We start from the raw sequence: 20,724 nt of genomic DNA on the forward strand, positions 1-20,724 counted from the left end.
CACCTTTATCTATCAATATTGTTGAAATGAAGATCAAATAGCTCTATGTTGAAATATGTGGAAAAAGTCAAAACTTTACATGGGATGTACTTACTTTTTCACGTGACTGAAGTGCTAGTGTGGCAGTGGGGCAACAGTCAGACACAACTAGCAAGGAAATGAACAAACAGGAACAAAGAAAGGGAGGAAACACAGTAACTTTCAAGTTAAAGGGTTGGCTAAGATATGGTTAATGAGTAGAGAAGATCACAGGTACGGAGATGGGGCAATGGGGTGACATAATATATGCAATGGTCCACTACTAGAAGGCTGGAGTGGGGGTTGGATTGAACCGCCTCTAGAAGGTAGTGACACAAGTCTGAGAAAAGAGGAATAAAAGAGTGGAGTTGGGCAGTGAACATGGAATTTGGGAGTTTAACCAAGAGGGTGTTAGTGGAATAATACATGTCCTGGAGTAGCTTGACATGGTCAGAGGGCTGAAAGAGAGAGAGCAGAGCGAGCAAGACTGGAGCAAAGGCCCTGAAAACAAAGATGCCATTAACATGTCTGCAATGTTCGAGCAACAAGTCCTATGCTTTTGCCTCATCACAGTTGATGCCAATAATATTCATAACTTTATATTCCACAAAATCTAGGAGAGACGACTGAAGTTGGGCGCCACTCTGTAAAGGGAGAACATTGCTCTATTGAGGTATGGATAAGCCTCGTAGGCTGAGTAGTTCTGATTGATCTACAAGGAATAACTAGGAATGATGTAGGATGCTCCGTTTGTGGCTGCCTTTGGAGGACAGCTTTACTTTATGGTTTGGTTTTGAGAGGTCTTGGCTGTTCATGAGGCCTAGAAGTTCAAAAGACTGAGCTTGTGAAAATAAATCACCTTTTCACTTTTAGCACTTGTACTTTATTATGCCATTCTTCTGAATACCATAATCCTAAATAGGAGCATCGGTTCTGAAGCAGTTTATTGGCATAAAACATGCTGTGCGATTCACTAGTGGCAGTCAAGGCAGCATTTCTAAATTTGGCCAGGCTATTGGTGCACAATGGCCTATCTTAATGAAAGCTAGGTACCACGAGATCTTTTACGTCTACCAGTCAAGCACAGCAGATGAAATTGCTTGCTTAATGCCTTCTCCAAAAGGCCAGTGTACAACGTGGTAAAACATATTGCCTGCAGAATGCCAATAGTTTGCAGTCAGGTCCTATACCCATTTCAAGATCGGGGGGGAAAGTGGGTACTTTACCTCAGAGCTGTCCTGTCAGAATATCCAGTATATGATACCCCGAGTACAGTATATTAAAAATAATGAATTTTTTTCGATCTATTTATTGGCATCATCAGAGTGTTGCCTGGTGTTGGCTTAGCGGTTAGGGTGCCGGCTTGGGATCCTAGGATCCTGGGTTCGAATCCCAGTCGATCGCTGAATTAACGCCAGGGGGGTTGACTCAGCCTGTCATCCTTCCGAGGTCAGCAAATTGAGTACCAGCTTGCTGGGATGAATGATCCCGGTGTGTAGCCCGGTTTAGAATAGGTACATCGTATCCCTGCGCATCGTAAGAGGCGACCAAGGGTTGGCGTCAGGAAGGGCATCCGGCCATAAAAACATTGCCTCAAACAGGGAACCATGATTGTCATGGGGCCCGCAAGGCTAACCCCCGCTCTAGCGGGGAAAAATGGCCTTAAAACGATCATTCATTCATTCATATCAGAGTAGTCCATTACATAGGTAGCATGATTTTGTAAAGGTAGAATTTTTATAGACCCGTGGGAGTAGAGATCAACATGAATACATTGGTTTTGCTCCTTGGTACTTGGTTTGTGGAGGAGTCTTGCTGTTGAGGAGCTTTTTGCAGTGGGGTTAAAAAAGAGATAAGCCATGTTGATAAACAGACATTTGGCAGCCCCTAGGTACTTGTTGTATACACAAAGAATTAAGTTAAGCACCCCCCCCGTTTTTTTACAACCTCGCACATTACAAGTTTGTTGTCGTCAAAACAGTGTAATATACCCATGATATTGCTATATTTTCTGGAGAAGTGATATTATGGTCACATAAAAACATAACAATCATGCCGTTTTCAATATTTTATTCTGAATAATTTAAGGTGAAATTTTTTGGGAATTTTAGGCATATTTTCACCTCAATTTAAGTATGGAGCTATAGGTCCATCACGGACAGTGTGGATGACGTTTATGTTTTCTAACGTACAGTCATTGTTCTGAGACTACCTCTAGCGATCTTTGCGTCAATAACGTGTGTAGGACCCACGTGATCGGATCACTACTCAACCCAACTCAACCCTACGAGTGCACTCATCTGCATTTCATCAATGGATAATTGCTAATGTCATACCAATCATTATTTGATCTCACATACCTTAGAATATATGCCAATGTATACATATACACAAAGAATATATATTAGGGGGTGCTTACCTTAATTCGTTGTGTAGGGGTGCTTAACTTAATTCTTTGTGTATAGATAAAATCTCTTCATTTTATTTTTGTCCTATATGAAGTACAAGAAATGGTTCTGATTCCTCATTTCCTTTTCCTGACCATAAGAACGTTGATGCGTGATGTAATCATGAAGCAATATACCCTCCATCCTCCTCAAGTCCTTGAACTTTTTTTTATCTTTGCTTTTTGTACTACCCAACGTCAAATTTGTCGGACCCACCTCTTCACCATGAGGGATTCCAAGCAATTTTCTTTTTTTCTTTTTTCTTCCTAATGAGCCATCAAAACATACAATGGGGTACAAAGTCTGAGTTCATTGAAATCAATGCCAAGCTTGCTCATACCTCCATTTCAAACAGCAACTTTTCATATTCTTTAATTTATTAGCGTTATTATTGGCTGAAACTTTGCCTTAAGAGAATAAATAAAGGGTGTCAATACATTTGAGACAAAGATACAATTTATTGTGAGCATTTCTTGCACACTCAGTGGAGTATCCCACGTCAGAGTGGCGACACATCCAGGATTGAAACCCCTAGCCAATGAAACTGTCTTGGCAGCCTTATGTGCCTAACCACAGGAGAAGGATAAACAAACAATATTTCCAAAATGCATCTATTAATCACTTCCAGCCTTAATAAAGCTTTTTTCCTTTTTATTCTGTTGTTGCCTGTGTGTTGGACATGTGGACACACATAAAATGCTCTGATGTGTTTGGCTCATGGCCTTGGATAAAATCTAAACATTAAATAACTTGGTAGGATTTATGAAATGGAGTGCGATGATATAGCAGTTAGAACAACAAAACAGGTGTCCATACAAGGCAGGAAGGTTATTTTGGAAATTTATCATCCATATCTGTTTTTGTTTTTTCAAAAGGATAGACCGAGCTTGTTTGGACTCTCACTTTCTCTTTATATCCTTATTTATTTATGGATTGCATTGTATATTTTCGGAGGTGTAAAGTAGCCAAGAGTCAAAGTTATCGGGCTGTATTTGGATATTGGTTGATAATGTTGGCAGCTTATTGTGTGTTGTTTGGTTGTTTTGTTCCCTCTAGGACTGTAAACGACGACATTAAATGGGGAACTAGATTAACCACTGACTCCACAAAGTAAGATTTATATTAGTCTGTATTTACACCGCCAATAAATCTAATTTCTCTACTTATTTGCCTTCTTCCTGAAAAAGACAAAACACATTCTAAATGGCTGTGATTCAAAGAATTAAATCCCAATTCAAAATTCAAAATTTTCAAAAAGAATAATATCCGGAAAATTTCCCAATTGATGTAATCACATTCAGCGCTGTCGAGGTATAAGAACGGTCTGGTATGCAAGGCGGTTGACTAGGATTGCGTGTGTCAGGACTTGTGCAAGGCTCAAAGGCAGAGTATGGGTGGTGCAATATTCACCTGGCCCACACCTTGTATAACTTTCTTGGTTCCGGTTATATATTTAGTATCCTGAATGGCTGCACCAAAGGGCTCGATAGCCAACACTAGAGCAGGTTATTTCAAAAGAAAAAAAAAATCATTTTACAGAACCAAAAGGACAGTGGAGTATGTTTTATACAAGGAGCATCTTGCCCCAGGCGCCCCAGATAAGAACGTCAACTTGCATTCTGACAAATAGCATTGGCCAACAAGACCGACAGTCTAACAATGGCTTAGCCGGGCGTGGGTCTGCTGAATGGAGGATCTGCTGTCCCCATGTCATGCACCGATGACGTAATCAATAATCATGCTCAAGAAATTTCATACTGATCAGATCAAACGTTCTACTTGTTGATTTATGACGTCATAATGAAGGCACCTATAACATCATCATTAACATGTTATTCCCCATAGGGAGTACTTTACAATGAGCCGCCTTTAAATTTTTTCCATGGGGTGGTTTCAGAGATATAGTGGTGCAATTCCTTTTAGTTTATATTCAAGATGGCGCCCGTACCACTGATATTTGACGTCATAATTACCATAAAAAAAATTACACAGAAGGCAGCGCTTCTATGGTGAAAGTTTTGGATCAATCGGACCAACAGTTGCAGAGAAAACCTATTTTAAAAGGAATAAACCCACAAAATGCTGGCAGAAGGGACATTCATACATACATGGTATACACAGAATGGACAGACGAATGCTGTTCCAGATGGCATTGCCATATAGGCTACACCATAAAAAGAGCAGGTCAAACTTGTGTGGAATCTGGAAATTTAAATTGGGATCTTCCGGTTTCCAAAAGTAAAGACCTTCGAGTCTGTAAGATGTATGCAGCTGTGTAAAAATTCACTTTTAGACCCAATTTGATGATGCAGCTCATGGTTCATAGTTGTAATAGTATTGAGGCTTACCGTTATTCAGGGAATCTGCAACGACTTTCTCGTTTACGATCCATTTTCAAAATATATCGGTGATTGTATGCTTATGAAGTAAATGTTTCTAAGAGTATTTCTACCACTGTATGTGGTTACCATTTTGGGAATTAGCCTGTCGGAGCAAAAAAAAATGCGCTAATGCCCACCTGTTTTTGCTCGGAGGAAGGACTATCGCTTGAAACGGCAGTAAAGGTAATCGTATAAACACCTCGTTGAAAAAAAAATCTATTTATCTTGTTCACTGTTGCAGACAAACGTGCACTTGCCTTCTCTATTCCATTATGTGCCTTTACTCTGCCAGAATTCAAAAAAACATTTGCTGCCTATCCCTGGAGACTATATGGGTACCACTTGGTGGCTTTGTGCCCACTGAAGCATCATGATGGCGAAAATGCCAATGCTATGCCAAAATGACATGCAGTTTTTTAAATTTTCACTTCACTTGTCTTGTCCCCACCCCTCAGCCCCTCCATGAAATATTTGACATTTTCATCTGTATATGTTGAAGTTGTTGAAATAGCTAAAGGGTGGAGTATCAGATTACCATATTTATGACAAAGAAGTGGTTGGGAATGAGTAGGCACAACATGGACATACAATTACGATTGGCAATGTTCGTGATGATATGAAGAGGATTGATGTACTACATATATTAATGTAGTTGAAATGAGAAGGCAGCGACCAGCTTCCATAAGAAATTGAAGATAAGAATCAGATTTGAGATGTGGCCTGTGATTATACAATATACATACAGTCGTGGCCACAAATATTGGGAACCTTGAACCTTTTTCAAATAACTCACAATTTTCTCGAAAAATAAGTTGAAATTGACAAAAGTATTTGGTGTCCACAATTCTTTATTTCACTGTTAATATTACATAGCCTGGTGTTGGCTTAGCGGTTAGGGTGCCGGCTTGGGATCCTAGGATCCTGGGTTCGAATCCCGGTCGATCGCTAAATTAACACCAGGGGGGTTGACTCAGCCTGTCATCCTTCCGAGGTCGGCAAATTGAGTACCAGCTTGCTGGGATGAATGATCCCGGTGTGTACCCTGGTTTAGAATAGGTACACCGTATCCCTGCGCATCATAAGAGGCGACTAAGGGTTGGCGCCAGGAAGGGCATCCGGCCATAAAACATTGCCTCAAACAGGGAACCATGATTGTCATGGGGTCCGCAAGGCTAACCCCTGCTCTAGCGGGGAAAATGGCCTTAAAACGATCATTCATTCATTCATACTGTTAATATTACAGAACCTTTGTTTTTGATTCAGAACTTAATATATCCTTTAAAATCACAAAATAAAAAGAAATGGCATTGACAAAATTATTGACACCCGAGACTTAATATTTGGTCGCACAGCCTTTGGACAAAATAACTGCAGTCAAGCACTTCCTATAGCCATGAATGTGCTTCCTACACCTCTCTACTAGCAGTTTAGCCCACTCTTCTTGTACAAACTGCTCCAGTTCTCCCGGATTTGAAGGGTGCCTTCTCCCAACTGCTGTTTTCAGATCTCCCCACAGGTGTTCAATGGGATTTAGATCTGGACTCATTGCTGGCCACTTCAGAACAGTTCAGCATGTTGTCTTGAACCATTTCTGGGTGCTTTTTGTAGTGTTTTTAGGGTCATTGTCCTGCTGCAGGACCCATGACCATCAACGGAGACCCAGCTTTCTGACACTGGGTTTTTTTTTTTTTTTTGTGTACAGAGTCGAGGCTCATGAAAGAGCTAACATTTATCAAACAAACAAATCAAACAAACAAGCAAACAAAGTATATAAAAAGGGGAGCGGTTGACAAGATGGGGAGAGAAGGGGAGGAAGCACACAAACAACATTTGAGAGCAGGGACATCGGGAGATGTTTTTGGAGGGAGAGGGCCTGGGGGGAGGCAGGATAGGTATAAAACGCAAGGACACCAAGGACTTCCAGGAAAGAAGTCAAAAGTCACCTCAAAAAAGTGGATTTGGGGTGAAATTAGCGGGGGTAGAAAAGATCAAGGTGTTGGATTGGGGAAGATAAGAGATGGTGGTGAACAGCCGTTTTAAAGACCTGGGGGGAGGAGTGGGATTGAAGAGAGTGAGGGAGTTTGTTCCAGAGGTGGGAGAAAAGAGGAATGAAGGAGTGAAGGTGAGCAGAGAGTCTTGATTTTGGCAGTTTAACCATAAGAGGGTTGCAGGCAGATCTTGTGCGACCTGCAGGAATATTTGGGGGACAGAGCGCAGAGAGAGCTGGGGGAGCAAGGCCGGAGAGGAGTCGGTAGAAGACGGAAAGACCACCAACCTGCCTGCGGTGATTAAGTGAAAGCCCCTCGGAGATAGCGTCATCGCAGGAGATTCCAATGATTTTGAACGCTTTGGTTTCAACAGCGTGAAGACGAGCTAGGTGTGAGGCAGGAGCACCAGCCCAGAGAGGAGAGCAGTACTCCATTGAGCTGCGGATGAAAGCCTTGTATGTGGTGAGGAGCTCAGGTGTGCCAAGGAAGGCCTTCGCACGACGGAGGATGCCCAGTCGGCGACTGGCTTTGGAGGCCAGCTTGGAAATGTGGTTTTCCCAGGAAAGATCATGGCAGATAGTGAGACCCAAAAGCTTGAGTGACAGAACTTCTTGGAGAGGATTATTCAGAAAGTAGATGGGAGGGTTGTCCAGTCGGTCTTTTCGGAGAGACATCGTAAGAGTGTGAGATTTGTCAGGATTGAAAGACATGTTCCACTTGTTTGCCCATTCTGTGATTTTGTCCAGGTCTGCAGAGAGTGAGGAGGCTGCAGACTGCTGATCTGAGGGATGAGGAATGGAGCGGCAGAGAGTGGAGTCATCAGCAAAGAGATAGATAGGATTTTCAAGAGAGTCAGAGAGATCATTGATGAAGACGAGAAAAAGCACAGGGCCCAGAACACTGCCTTGGGGAACTCCAGCCTGAACAGGAAGAGGAGATGAGAGAAACCCATTCAGGGCCACACGTTGACGACGACTAGAGAGGAAGTCCGCCAGCCATGCGTGGAGATTTCCATGGATACCAAAGGAGGAGAGTTTGGTGAGCAGAGCGGGGTGCCAGACCGTATCGAAGGCACGTGATATGTCGAGGGAGACAGCTCTAATTTCCTGTTTGGCATTGAGGACCTCCATCCATTGTTGAGACAGCAGAAGCAGCATGTCCAGAGTAGAGTGACCTGGTCTGAAACCAAATTGATGATCAGAGATCAAGCCATTGGAGTAGAGGAAAGATTTCATATCCGAAGCAATGATGGATTCCATGACTTTGCTGATAATTGGGAGAAGGCTGATTGGTCTGTAGTTGCTAGGATCTGTTTTTGCACCTTTTTTGTGCAAAGCGGTGATGTTGGCTGATTTCCAAGCAGATGGCAGTTGACCTTGAGCAAAAGAGAGGGTGAAGAGAACAGAGAGAGGGAGTGAAAGAGCGGAAGAACAGGATTTTAGAACCCGTGGGCTGATGCCGTCAGGTCCAGTTGCAGAATCAGAGTCGAGGGTTGACAGAAACTTTTCCACCTTGTCAGGAGGAAAGGACACAGAGTCCAGGAGCAGCTGGGTACGACTGGGTATGGTGGGTACAGAGAGGGATGGGTTTGGGACACAAGATTTAGAGGCAAACACAGAGTTGAGGCATTCAGCTTTTTCACGTGCGGAGTCAGCTGTGTAGCCGTTTGAGGTAAGGGAGGGGATGGAGGGGGAACAAACACCAGAAACAGATTTGACCAGACGCCACCAGGATTTGGAAGACGGAGACAGATAAGAGAGTTCGGTCTTGAGAACGGAGAGATATTGTTTCCTGGCTCTCCTGAGGGTGGACACACACTTGTTTCGGGCTTTGTGAAAGGAAATGAGATTTCCTTCCGTTGGATTTGCTTTCCAGGAGACGAAGGCAAGTTGTTTCTGGGCAACAGCCGCACCACAAGATTCCGTGTACCATGGACGGGAGGAAGGGTATGACAACTGAAGATGAGATGGGATAAATCTGTGCATGAGAGAGAGCAATTTACTTTGGAAGAATTCCCAGGATGAGTTGATGTCAGAGGTGGTAGAGATGGGAGACCAGTCCAGATGATTGATTGCTGCTTGAAGACCGTGCCAGTTGGCCTGAGTGAAATGCCAGACTCGTCGACGCTGAGCAGGCTCCCTGAGAATGGTCAGAGAGATGTCCACTTTAACAAGGACATGATCAGATGATCCGATTGGAGCAGAAGAAGAGCAGCAGACATTTTCATGGAAGTTAGACATAACCAAGTCCAGAAGAGAAGATGCTCCGTTGACTGAGATCCGGGTCGGGAAATTGACAGATTGTGTCAGTCCCAGTGAGTCACAGAAGTCCTTTGCTGAAGAGCCATGGCTGGTGAGAGAGGTACCCACACCCAGCCAACTGGCATGGTGACAATTGAAATCACCACGTATGAGGAAGAGAGAGTTGGGATGAGTAGATAGAAGTTGGTCCATATTATCAGACAGCAAGATGTAGATGGAGTCATCACTGTTTGGTGGACGGTACAACACACATATGAACAAGAGGTGGGAGCGAAGGGGAAGCCGTAGCCAGAGGTATTCCTGGGGGTGAGGTGGAGAGAGTGCAGTGCAGGGCGAGTGAGGAAGAGAGTTTTTGATAAAGATAGCAACCCCACCTCCAGGACGAGGCTCAGGTCTATCATACCGGAGGAGGGAGTAACCCGGGAGAGATACTAAGGAATCAGAGACATCATGAAGGAGGAAAGTTTCTGTTAAGCAGATCACGTCTGGTTTGACAGAAGCAACCTGTATGGAGAGATCAGTTAAGTTTGAACGAAGGCCCCGGATGTTTGAGGTCCATACCGTTAATGAAGAGGAAGGGGGAGCATCGGATACAGAACAGGGGGGAGGAGGGGTAGGGTAAGATGTGGAAGAGGTGGAAGAGTTAGGGAGAGCTGTTGAAGGTGTGTCAGAGATTTCAGAATAGCTCGGAGAAAGGGAAGGATGGGGCGGACAAAAGGTTTGATGGTGATTGGGTGAGGCACAATGAGGTGTTATTTGAGGAGGGGGAAGAGCGAGGCAGAAGGTTGGGGGAGATGGAGGTGAGAGTTGGAAGGGGGAAGAAGCGGGGAGGACGCTTTGAGGAGGGGAGTGAGAGGGGGGAAATTGAGAAGAAATGAGGGTGGGGATATTTGAAGGGGAGGGGTGAGGGGGGAGTTTGGGAGGGAAGGGACAAGGGGAGGGATTTGAAAGGGATGGGATATGGGGGAGATTTGGAGGGGAGGGGTGAGGGAGGAGTCTAGGAGGGGAGGGGCGAGGGGGGTCTTGGAGGGGAGGGGTGAGGGGGTAGTTTAGGAGGGAGGGGGCTAGGGGGGAGAGTTGAAAGGGATGGGTGATGGGGAGGATTAGGAGGGGAGGGGAAAGGGGGAAGATTTGAAAGGGATGGGTGATGGGGAAGATTTGGAGGGGAGGGGTGATGGGGAAGATTTGGAGGGGAGGGGTTATGGGGAAGATTTTGAGGGGAGGGGTGAGATTGGATTTTTGAAAGTGTACGATTAATGGGAAACGAACATTTATTGCAAAATGTGTTTCTTGTGACCTTCGAGTTAAGAATACGTTTAAGGATGCTGGAGGGAGGATGGAGTGCAGGAGAGTTTAGGGAATGTAGAAAAAAGGCACTATAGGAGATGGAATTTTTTTTGGGATGAATAGATTTGGTGAGCAAGTCGAAAGCAGCTTTTTAAAGAAGAAGAAGAAAAAGGTGTTATAATATATGACGGAATACAGATCTTGAGGGGAAAGTGTATACATTGAAGGTTAATAACAGTGAAAACTATCTGGGGAAATGGGGGAGAAACACGTGGTCGAAGAACGAACGAAAGAATAAGAATGAATAAACGAATGAGAACAAGGAATAAGAACAGAGAAGGAATTTATTTTTATTTTTTTTGGGGGGGGGGGGGGGGTTGAGATTTACACAAGGAAGAGGGCTATGGGGTGAAAAGACTGGGAAAACAGAGAACGAAAAGTTGCGCTCCAAAGTGCCTTGGTAATCTCCTGATTTCATGATGCCATGTGCACATTCAAGGCACCCAGTGCCAGAGGCATCACAGCAACCCCAAAACATCACTGAACCTCCTCCATGTTTGACTGTAGGGAAGGTGTTCTTTTCTTTGAAGGTTTCATTTTGTTTTCTGTAAACATAGAGATGATGTGCGTTACCAAAAAGCTCTAATTTGGTCTCATCTGTTCACAGGACATTCTGCCAGAAGGATTTTGGCTTGTTCAGGTGTGTTTTGGCAAACTACAGTCAGACTTTCTTAGCAGTGGGGTCCTCCTGGGTCTCCGACCATAGAACCCCCTTTCATTTAGTTGCCGACGGATTGTGCAAGTTGAAACTGTCGTACCTTGTGTCTGAAGGTCAGCTTGAATCTGTTTGGCAGTTGATTGAGGTGTTTTCTCCACCATTCGAACAATCCTTCGCTGCAATCTTCGATGACGTTTTCTCTTGCGGCCACGTCCAGGGAGGTTGGCTACAGTGCAATGGGCCTTAAACTTCCTGTTAACATTGCGTACAGTGTACACAGGAACATCAAGGTCTCTGGAAATGGATTTGTAGCCTTGAGATTGTCCATGCCTGGCTACAATCTTGTGTCTGACCTCCTCAGACAATTCTCTGGTTTTCTTTGTTTTCTCCATGCTCATTGCGGTACACACAGTGACACAAAACAGCAGAATGACTGCTTTTCTCTATTCAAACTGGTTGAATGAGTGATTTTTATATTGCAGGCACCTGCAACTCTCCACAGGTAAGTTTAATTCCAAAGTAAAGGAGAATCACCTGCTTGAAATCTAATTATTTCTAACAACTTCTAAAAGGTGCCAATAATATTGTCCAGGCCATTTTAGGATTTCTGTGTGGAATAAGCTTAGATTTTATCATTTTTTCAGCTCTTTTTGTTTTGTTCCACTGCAAACCAAAGAAATACATATGTGGACACCAAAGGATTTTTCAATTTCAACAATTTTCTGGAAGAAATGGTGCATTATTTGAAAAAAGTGTGAGGGTGCCAATATTTTTCGCCACGACTGTATGTATTAAGATGTGACCTCGTGTATGCCTGCTACCTTTAAAATTTTATGACTGAGGCATGATGAACAAAATGACCTTTTATTAGGCATACTTGAAAAAACAAAACCATGTGTATTGCTTGTCATGCCATAACATTTGTGTAAGTTCGTTATATGTATCTACATTTGCTTGTATTTACAAACCCGTATCGTGGTGAAGACAGCTAAACACCGGTTGCCTCGATTGTTTCTTTACACAGGGATGGAAGCAAAAATCTTGTGGCACAACGATGACAGCCAATAAAGGAGCTGGAGCAAAGCAGTCCAGTTCTGGCAAACCAGCTGAGGAAAGGTGGGATGTATATAACATCTGCAAACCATGTGTCCTCATCCGTGTTTGAAAGCATGTCATGAACAAATTCTTCATGAAAGAATTTCAGGTCTGCAGAGTAAATTGATTCACAATGCTAAAGTGAAGTGAGGGGAGGTGGGGGGGGGGGGGGCGGAAGGTGTCGGGGGTGGGTGGTGGGGGAAGGACCGAGCGGTAAATATCAATATCGCTGTTAAACTGCAACACTCACATTAAAAGCTGAAGCCAAGCTCCTTATTTACAAACACATTGCTCATGAGCACAGTCACATCAAATCTGTTCAGAATCCTGTGCTATCCTTGCCTGAAAAAACAAGCACATAAGGTGGATAAGGTTGGCTGCTGTGAACGATCACATAATGATCACGTTTCTAGCTATACTCTTCATCAGAGCAGAAAGGCGAGACTGTCTCTCTCTTTTGCTCCGATGAAGGGCAAAGCCTGAAACAGTTGCGTTTTGTGATATTTTACAGTGGATACCTTTAACCACTCCATTCTTGTGATTTTATTTTTGTGTGTCTCCATTTCGAAGACCGATAGTTATTTGCTGGAATTATCAACTATTTTCATCCTTACTTTATCTCATTCAAATATTGCACTCTGATCAGGAGCGATTGCCAATTTACTGCATCTGCCCGGAGATTTGATCCAAATGGGCTCTGTGCACCGGAATTTTTGGCAACCCCAGCAAAGGGTTGGTGGCAGATCTTGTGCATCCTGCAGGAATATTTGGGGGACAGAGCACAGACAGAGCAGGGGCAGCTGGGCCGGAGAGGAGTCGGTAGAAGACAGAAAGACCACAAACCTGCCTGCGGTGAGTAAGTGAAAGGCCCTCAGAATCGGCTTCATCGCAGGAGATTCCAATTATTCTAAAAGCTTTGGATTCAACAGCGTGAAGCCGAGCTAGTTGTGAGGCAGGTGCACCAGCCCAAAGGGGAGAGCAGTATTCCATCAAGCTGCGGATGAAAGCTTTGTATGTGGGGAGTAGCTGAGAGGTGCCAAGGAAGGATTTCGCACGATGGAGGATGCCCAGACGACGACTGGCTTTGGAGGCCAGCTTGGAAATGTGGTTTTCCCAGGAAAGATCATGGCAGATAGTGAGACCCAAAAGCTTGAGTGACAGAACTTCTTTGAGAGGATTGTTGAGAAAGTAGATGGGAGGGTTTTCCAGATGGTCTTTTAAGAGAGACATGGTGAGAGTGTGAGATTTGTCGGGATTGAAAGACATGTTCCACTTGTTTGACCAGTTTGTGATTTTGTCCAGGTCTGCAGAGAGTGAAGAGGCCTGCCGATCTGAGGGTTGAGATATGGAGCGGCAGCGAATGGAGTCATCAGCAAAGAGATAGAGAGGATTTTCCAGAGAGTCGGAGAGATCATTCATGAAGACCAGAAAAAGCACAGGGCCCAGAACACTGCCTTCAGGAACTCCCGCCTGAACAGGATGAGGAGATGAGAGAATTCCATTCAGGGCCACACGTTGACTGTGACCTTAGAGGAAGTCCGCAAGCCATGCGTGGAGGTTTCCATGGATACCATAAGAGGAGAGTTTGGTGAGCAGAACGGGGTGCTAGACCGTATCGAAGGCACAAGATATGTCAAGGGAGACGGCTCTGATCTCCTGTTTGGCATTGAGGACCTCCATCCATTGTTGAGACAGCAGAAGCAACATGTCCAGGGTCTAGTGACCTGGTCTGAATCCAAATTGATGATCTGATATCAGGCCATTGGAGAAGAGGAAGGATTTTATATCAGAAGTAATGATGGATTTCATGACCTTGCTGATGATTGGGAGCAGGCTCATGGGTCTGTCGTTGCAAGGATCTGTTTTTGTACCTTTTTGTGTAAAGCAGTGATGTTGGCTGATTTCCAAGCAGAAGGCAGATGACCTTGATCAAAAGAGGGTGAATGGAACACAGAGAGAGAGTGTGTGATTGAGCCGCAGAGCAGGATTTTAGGACCCATGGGCTGATGTCTGGTCCAGTTGCAAAATCAGTGTCCAGGTTTGATAGAAACTTCTCCACCTTGTCGGAAGAGAATGACAGAGTCCAGGAGCAGCTGGGTTCGACTGGGTAATCTCTCTTTCTCACAAACCAACACCATACACTTTTCATCATGCACCTTTCTTACTCATGTTCACTCTTCCCTTTTACATTTTTTCTCTTTTATTTCTCTTTTCTCACATTTACCAATGCAGTTATTTTATTTAAGGCCTGGCCTCGATGAGGACTATATAGTCCGTAACCTTCCACGTTAAAGAATTTTTTTTTATGCCTCCACCCCAAAAGGTGGCTGGAGGCATTATGTTTTCGGGTTGTCCGTCCGTCCGTCTGTCCATCCGTCCGTACGTCCTAAACCTCCTTTTTCTCAGCAACCACATGTCCGATTGAGACAAAACTTTCATGGTAGGAGTGACACCGATGCAGAATGTTTTTTATGATAATTGTGATGTCATAGGTCACGTGGTATGGCAGCCATCTTGGATTAAATGCAAATAATTAAAAAAATTTATTTCTTGGAAACCGCTGAATGGAAAAATTCGAAACTTGACACATTGTCAACTACTCCCAATGGGGCATGATAATTTCTTTTTTATGGGATATTGCTTGCCACAAAGCCATTTAGGCCACTCGAGGTGGGGGGCTACACAAATAAAACAAAAGCAGAATACCCAGTGCCTTGGATTGAAACAAGACAAATGTAAAACGTTGTCTCTTCACAGAACAAAAAGGGCTGGGAGGGGTTAACTAGTCTGCTTCGAGACAACAGTGCCTCACCCACATTTTTGGAAGACTGCTGACCAAGGCTAACGAGCTCAACCCACCCGGGTTTGAAATCAGAGTTGTCCTTCTCCTCGGCAGACTGCCGGCCAAGGCTAACAAGTTCGACCTCCCCGGGGCAAGCCTGGTTTTAAGGCACCAGACACCAGCCTTTCACACCACCGCATTTAGTTAAAAACAGGGGTCGGCACGAGAAGCCATGCGGTAGGAGTTTGATTCGGAGAGGATATCTGAGGCGCAGACCACATGGGATATTTTATGGATGAGTTGCTCAGTTCTCCACCACCATCCCGGTCATTCCTAACCCTTCGCCCCTCATGATGACATCATAGGTGAAGTGGTATACCAGCCAAAAATGTTTTAATCGAATTCCTTATCCTAAAAATCTGAAATTGCATGCACATGATACATGACACATTTGTATTGAAATATTAAATTTCTGACATCATAGGTCACATGGTTTGGCAGCCATATTGAATTTAACCTAAAGCCCTAAAAAAACATCTTCTCCCAAATAAACCACCAACCACCAACCACAAAACCACCAACTCGATTGACTCGAAACTTTACATGTGTCATTGACTAGGCATGGCGATTACAAGATGACCACAAAAACGTCATTAGTCACATGTTGTGGTAGCCATATTGGATTGAAGGAAAATATGAAATAATTATATCTCTGAAACCGCTTACCGTATCGATGCGAAATTTTGCAAATATCATCTAACAGCACTGTTGCACATAGTTCGAAAATGATGTCGTATGTCACGTGGTTTGGCAGCCATCTTTGATAGAAAAATGAACCTTATCCGATCAACACTAAACTTCACAATTGTGATCCCCTACCCATATCTATGCAGAGTGTACATTTTTAAGGTCATATGGCATGTGGTGTGGCAGCCATATTAGCTTGAAAGCCGATATTTTAAAAAATCCCTTCTCTGAAACCGCTTCACCGATCGATGTGAAACCCATCATGGCTGGTGGAAATGTGATACCCGTCATGGCTGGTGAAAATGTGATACTTGAAAACAGTTGAAGGGATTTAAATCAATTTTGTTTCTTTTTAGGACAGTGAACGAGGGCATATACCCGTTGTGGGACTATGCCGAGGCATATTGGTGACATAGTCGCATTGCTCTCGTTTTTTTTAGTTTTTTTAAATAGTTTTAACACTTTTAATCCATTGGAGACAGATCTTCAGCATTTTAGTCAGTGTTTCAGATGAGAACATCAACATTTCTCCATCATTTGGAGTGTGGCTTTTACATTGAATGTGAAATACGTACTGATAAAGATTACTGTATATAACAAAGACTTTACTATCACAAGGCATGATAGAAATGTGAGAAAAAGTTTGAAGGTCACCCAAGTTCATGTTCAGCAAAAACAAGTTTGCACAGGTCCGTGTTCACAAATGTTTGAAGAACAAAAGTTTGCATTTTACCGAACAAAGTTCACCAACATTGTAATGTAAAAGTTTTACTCCCAACCATGAGGAAGGTAATAATCCGAAGAGCAATATTTTCTTGCAAATGATGAGGACATATATTTGAAAATAGAACAACTTTGGTGTCTTGATCTCGAGCGAGTATCATGATCGTATAATCTTTTGACACACTTGTGGCTTTCTTTGATTTACGTACACACACTTTGGACTTGCTCTTGCCGAACTTATCTGATTCATGAAAGTCGATACGATCTAAGAAGCCTTTAGAATGGATATTTCATTTATCCATTGAGAACGGCATGCAGATAATTTATAGCTTAATCTGATTTGCTTCTCTAAGGATGAATCTGAATTTCAAAATTAATGAATCCCTCGGATGGACGTTAAACTGGGCGTCTGTCTGCCAGTATTAGTTGGTGGACTTTAAAAATGCCATGGTGTCGTCCTTGAAGAGGAGGCGTGTTGTTGCCAGGACCTTGGGCAAAATCAAAATTCTTGCCTCAGCTGCAGGTAACAAGTGGCCTAGTTTTCTTCGATATCGCTTAACACCAGATTACACACATTACAGTACTTGCAATATGTCAGAGTACTGTTTTTGCGCAGCAGCTCCTGTACTATATAAAACTGATTTACGTTTTCAGGTTTATTGTATGCCACATGTGAACGACCATCTTCAGCTATGAGAGGCAACCATGATGATGATGATGATGATGATGCTTATGAGTAATTGTTTCGTCCTTCCATTAAGCAGCTGTGGCTTAAATCCAGAAGGAAAATGCATTTGGAATGCTACAGTGCATGTCATTCTTTATTTCCATTTTACTATTGAAAGTGAACTTTCCAGCAATGTAAACAACTCCCATTAATGCATGTTTGCTTGGCCGAAGTCCATCCACCGTGTCAAGTTGACACAAGTCCCCAGTCCCCACATGTGGCAGGTCTTCACGAGCGATGTAAAGCAACTGTAACAAAATTAGCCTTTATACCTTGTACCCCATTTATGTATAATATAATAATTTAGGCAATGTTTAAATATCACATTCTTTTGAGTTTATAACAACCATAGTCCTCATACATGAAATCTTAGGTATTTTTTTCACATGTTACATTGTTTTTCTGGTGTTATGCCGTGGCCAAATTCCAAATTTGCAACTATATCGCCATTCCCTGCATCCTGCTTTTCCTTTGAGTCAGTATCGTAAGATAAAAGGAGATCATCTTGCTGAGGGGTCTTGATAATAAAGCTCTTGCTGTGGCCTATGGTACATGGTCATTCACACAAACCTTGCCCACATAATTATACAGCGAGGTGTACAAGAAGCATTGTATTCATATTAGTGAAGCCTGTGCTTATTTACTGTTAAGAGGGGGTTAAAAACCACCTTTAGAGGCCATTTTTCCCCGCAAGCGGGGGTTGGCCTTTTTCGGGAACCGTGGTTGTTGTTGTTTTTCGGTACCGTTAAGAGGGGGTTAGCACACTTAAAATTGTGGCCAGGAGTCTTGCACTGACACTGACACTTTAACTGTGAAACATTTAAGTAGTCGTCCATTTACCCCGTTATGAGAAACCAGTAGATGTTGGCCATCTTGTCTTTGTGATTAACGATCACCCCTTTCATGCCATGCCCTATCCAGTCCCAATGTCAGTAATGTGTATGCATCTCAATGTGTTCTTCACCTCCTCATTAATCTTGGCACATGCATAGCAGCTATAAACGCATTTCACAACACTCATCAGCGGTCTTCACGTGTTGATCTTCAATTATTCCCACCTTCGTGTGTGGTTGGCTATGGGGGAATGGTTCTGGCCCAACTCTTTTTAGGATCGGCTGGTCAGGCCTGATGTTTGACTGGCGGTAATTTGGAATTAGGCCAGGGTACTAGTGATAAGGCTCCTAGTTTTTGTGAAAGACCCGGTGATATCTTAAATGTCCACTAACGTCCTCAGTGCTGGCAGATGGGTCCTTCGACTTAGCTTCCTTCGGATAGATGACACACAGAATGATGCATTTCCCTTTATGCGAAACACTAGGATGACAGTTTGTATCTGGCCTGAGATTCAAACCCAGGCTTGACAGCTTAAAGGCAAGTGTGAAAACCTCTAAACTATCCTGCCAGCCCGAGTCTGAACAATCATGTTCATGTATGACATTATTTCACATAAAATCATATATTTTGCATATTACTTCTTCTTTTCCTCAACTTCCGATTATAAGGGGTCAGGTCCAATGGCACTGTACTGATACTCCTCCACTTCCCTGTCCTCAGCCTACTCTCTCCACCCTCCAAACACCTCCACCTCACTGATATCCCTCCTCACACAATCCTCCCATCTCAACTGCAGTCTACCTCTTTTCCTTCTACCTTGCTCCTTCAACCTATCCACTCTCTTTGCCATTCTCTCTTCCCCCATCCACACCAAGGGTCCAGCCCACCTCAGCCGGAATTTCACCAATCTCCCTATCAAGCTCATCTGCACACCAATCTCCTCCCTCAGTTCATTCATTCTCCTTCGATGCACCCTCTTCACTCTATCAATCCTCCTCACCCAGTTGTTCTCACAAGCATGCAGCCTCTGTTGTTGTCTCTCTGTCTGTCCACCTTCTCCAGACCGTACATTTATGCTGGCGTTACAAATGACATCAGAACCTTCCCTTTCAATCTCCTTGAAATCTTTCTGTCTGCCATTACACCCAACACCCTCCTCCATGAATTTGCACCCACATGAATCCTTCTCCTCACGTCTGCTTCGGACTTACCACCCCCAGTCACTGTTTCCCCAGATACTCAAACCGATTTCCCTGTCTGATCTCCTTCCACTCTAACCTGATATTCATTTATTTTCTCTGCTGCCCAACCCACATCACCTCCGTATTCTCCACACTCATTTTCAGGCTATGCTACCCAAATCCCTCCTTACACTCCCCCAGTACGTCCTCCATCTCCCGCCCACTCTCCACCACAACAACCAGATCGTCCACATACAATATTCTACCCATACTACCCTCATATTCACCTTACTGCTTACCAGCTCTATCACCATGATAAACAGGAGTGGGCTGAGAGTGTGTCCCTGCCTCAAACTGATGTTCACACTGAACTCCTCCGACATCCCAGGCCAACCAAAACTCTTTCCTTTGTTCCCTTGTACATCCCTTCCACCAACTTAACTTCTGCTTCCAGCACTACAGTCCATCTCAGTGTCACCATCACCATCTCTCTCGGAACAGTGTCATTGGCTTTCTCCAGGTCCACAAATCCCAATGCCATTTCACCTTTCACCTCCACTCTCTTCTCCACCAGCTTTCTCAGCATGAACATCCCATCCGTCATCCCTCTACCCTTTATAAACTCCTGCTGCTCTTCTCTGATCTTCATCTCCACACTCTTCCTTATCCTCCCATCCAGAACCCTCTCTCGCAACTTCATGACAACTAAGGGGCGTAATGACCCTGTACTTCCCGGGATTTTGACAAATGCCCTTCCCCATCAATGTCGGCACAATTACCCTGTGCTCCAATCCTCCGGATTTAACCCTCTCTCAAACATACATTGAACAGCGACTTCTCCTGCTGCAATTATTATCTCTGTACACACCTCAGCAATGCCTGGCACTCTGCCCTTCTTCAATGTCGCCCGCACTTCCCCTTCCGTGATCTCCACCAACTCCACTTTCCCCTCCACATAACTCAGAAGCTCCAGCTCGCCATTCCTTCCTTCCAGGTTCAACAGCCGTTTGAAATATCCTTCCCACACCTTCAATACTGCCCCCCTCTCTGTCACTAGCTTCCTGCCTCCATCCTTAATCACTGCCCCCATCATGTCCTCATCCCTGTCACGAGCCAATTTATAGATTTTCCTCCCATCATCCTCTTCCAACTTGTTGTGTACCTTTTCTTCCATATCATTCCTGACCTTATCCACAGCTCTCCTTGCTGCTTTCTTCTTCTGCCTATACAGGTTCAGCAACTCTGCATCCGGTTGCCTCCCTCTATCCTTGATCTTCTCTATCCTCTTCCAAACCTCCTTCTTTTCACCAACTGCCTTCACTACCCTACAACCCTGCAACTACAACTGCTTCGCTCTGTCTTGCAGAAGTCTTTCACCAACTGCCTTTGAAGACACCTTAGCTGGTTTCTATCCTTCACCGATGCACCCTTTCTTGATGTTTTTCCACACAAGACTTCTGCAATTCCCATAAACACCTCTCCGTACTTCTTACACTCCTCCTTCAAACCTTCCACTTCTTCGCTAAGTTGCTTAT

General features: G+C 43.9%; 1 protein-coding gene across 1 annotated transcript in view; it reads left to right on the forward strand.

Moving 5' to 3' along the window:
- LOC137428692 (DENN domain-containing protein 2A) overlaps nucleotides 1–20,724 on the forward strand; it is a 277,280-nt gene that overhangs the window by 54,284 nt on the left and 202,272 nt on the right. Inside the window, exon 2 of the mRNA XM_068118598.2 lies at nucleotides 12,125–12,216. Coding sequence (XP_067974699.2) covers nucleotides 12,125–12,216 — 92 coding nt within the window. The remainder of the gene's footprint in view (nucleotides 1–12,124; nucleotides 12,217–20,724) is intronic.

This window comes from Myxine glutinosa, chromosome 1 (assembly GCF_964187855.1).
Source record: "Myxine glutinosa chromosome 1, kmMyxGlut1.1, whole genome shotgun sequence".
Lineage (NCBI taxonomy): Eukaryota > Metazoa > Chordata > Myxini > Myxiniformes > Myxinidae > Myxine > Myxine glutinosa.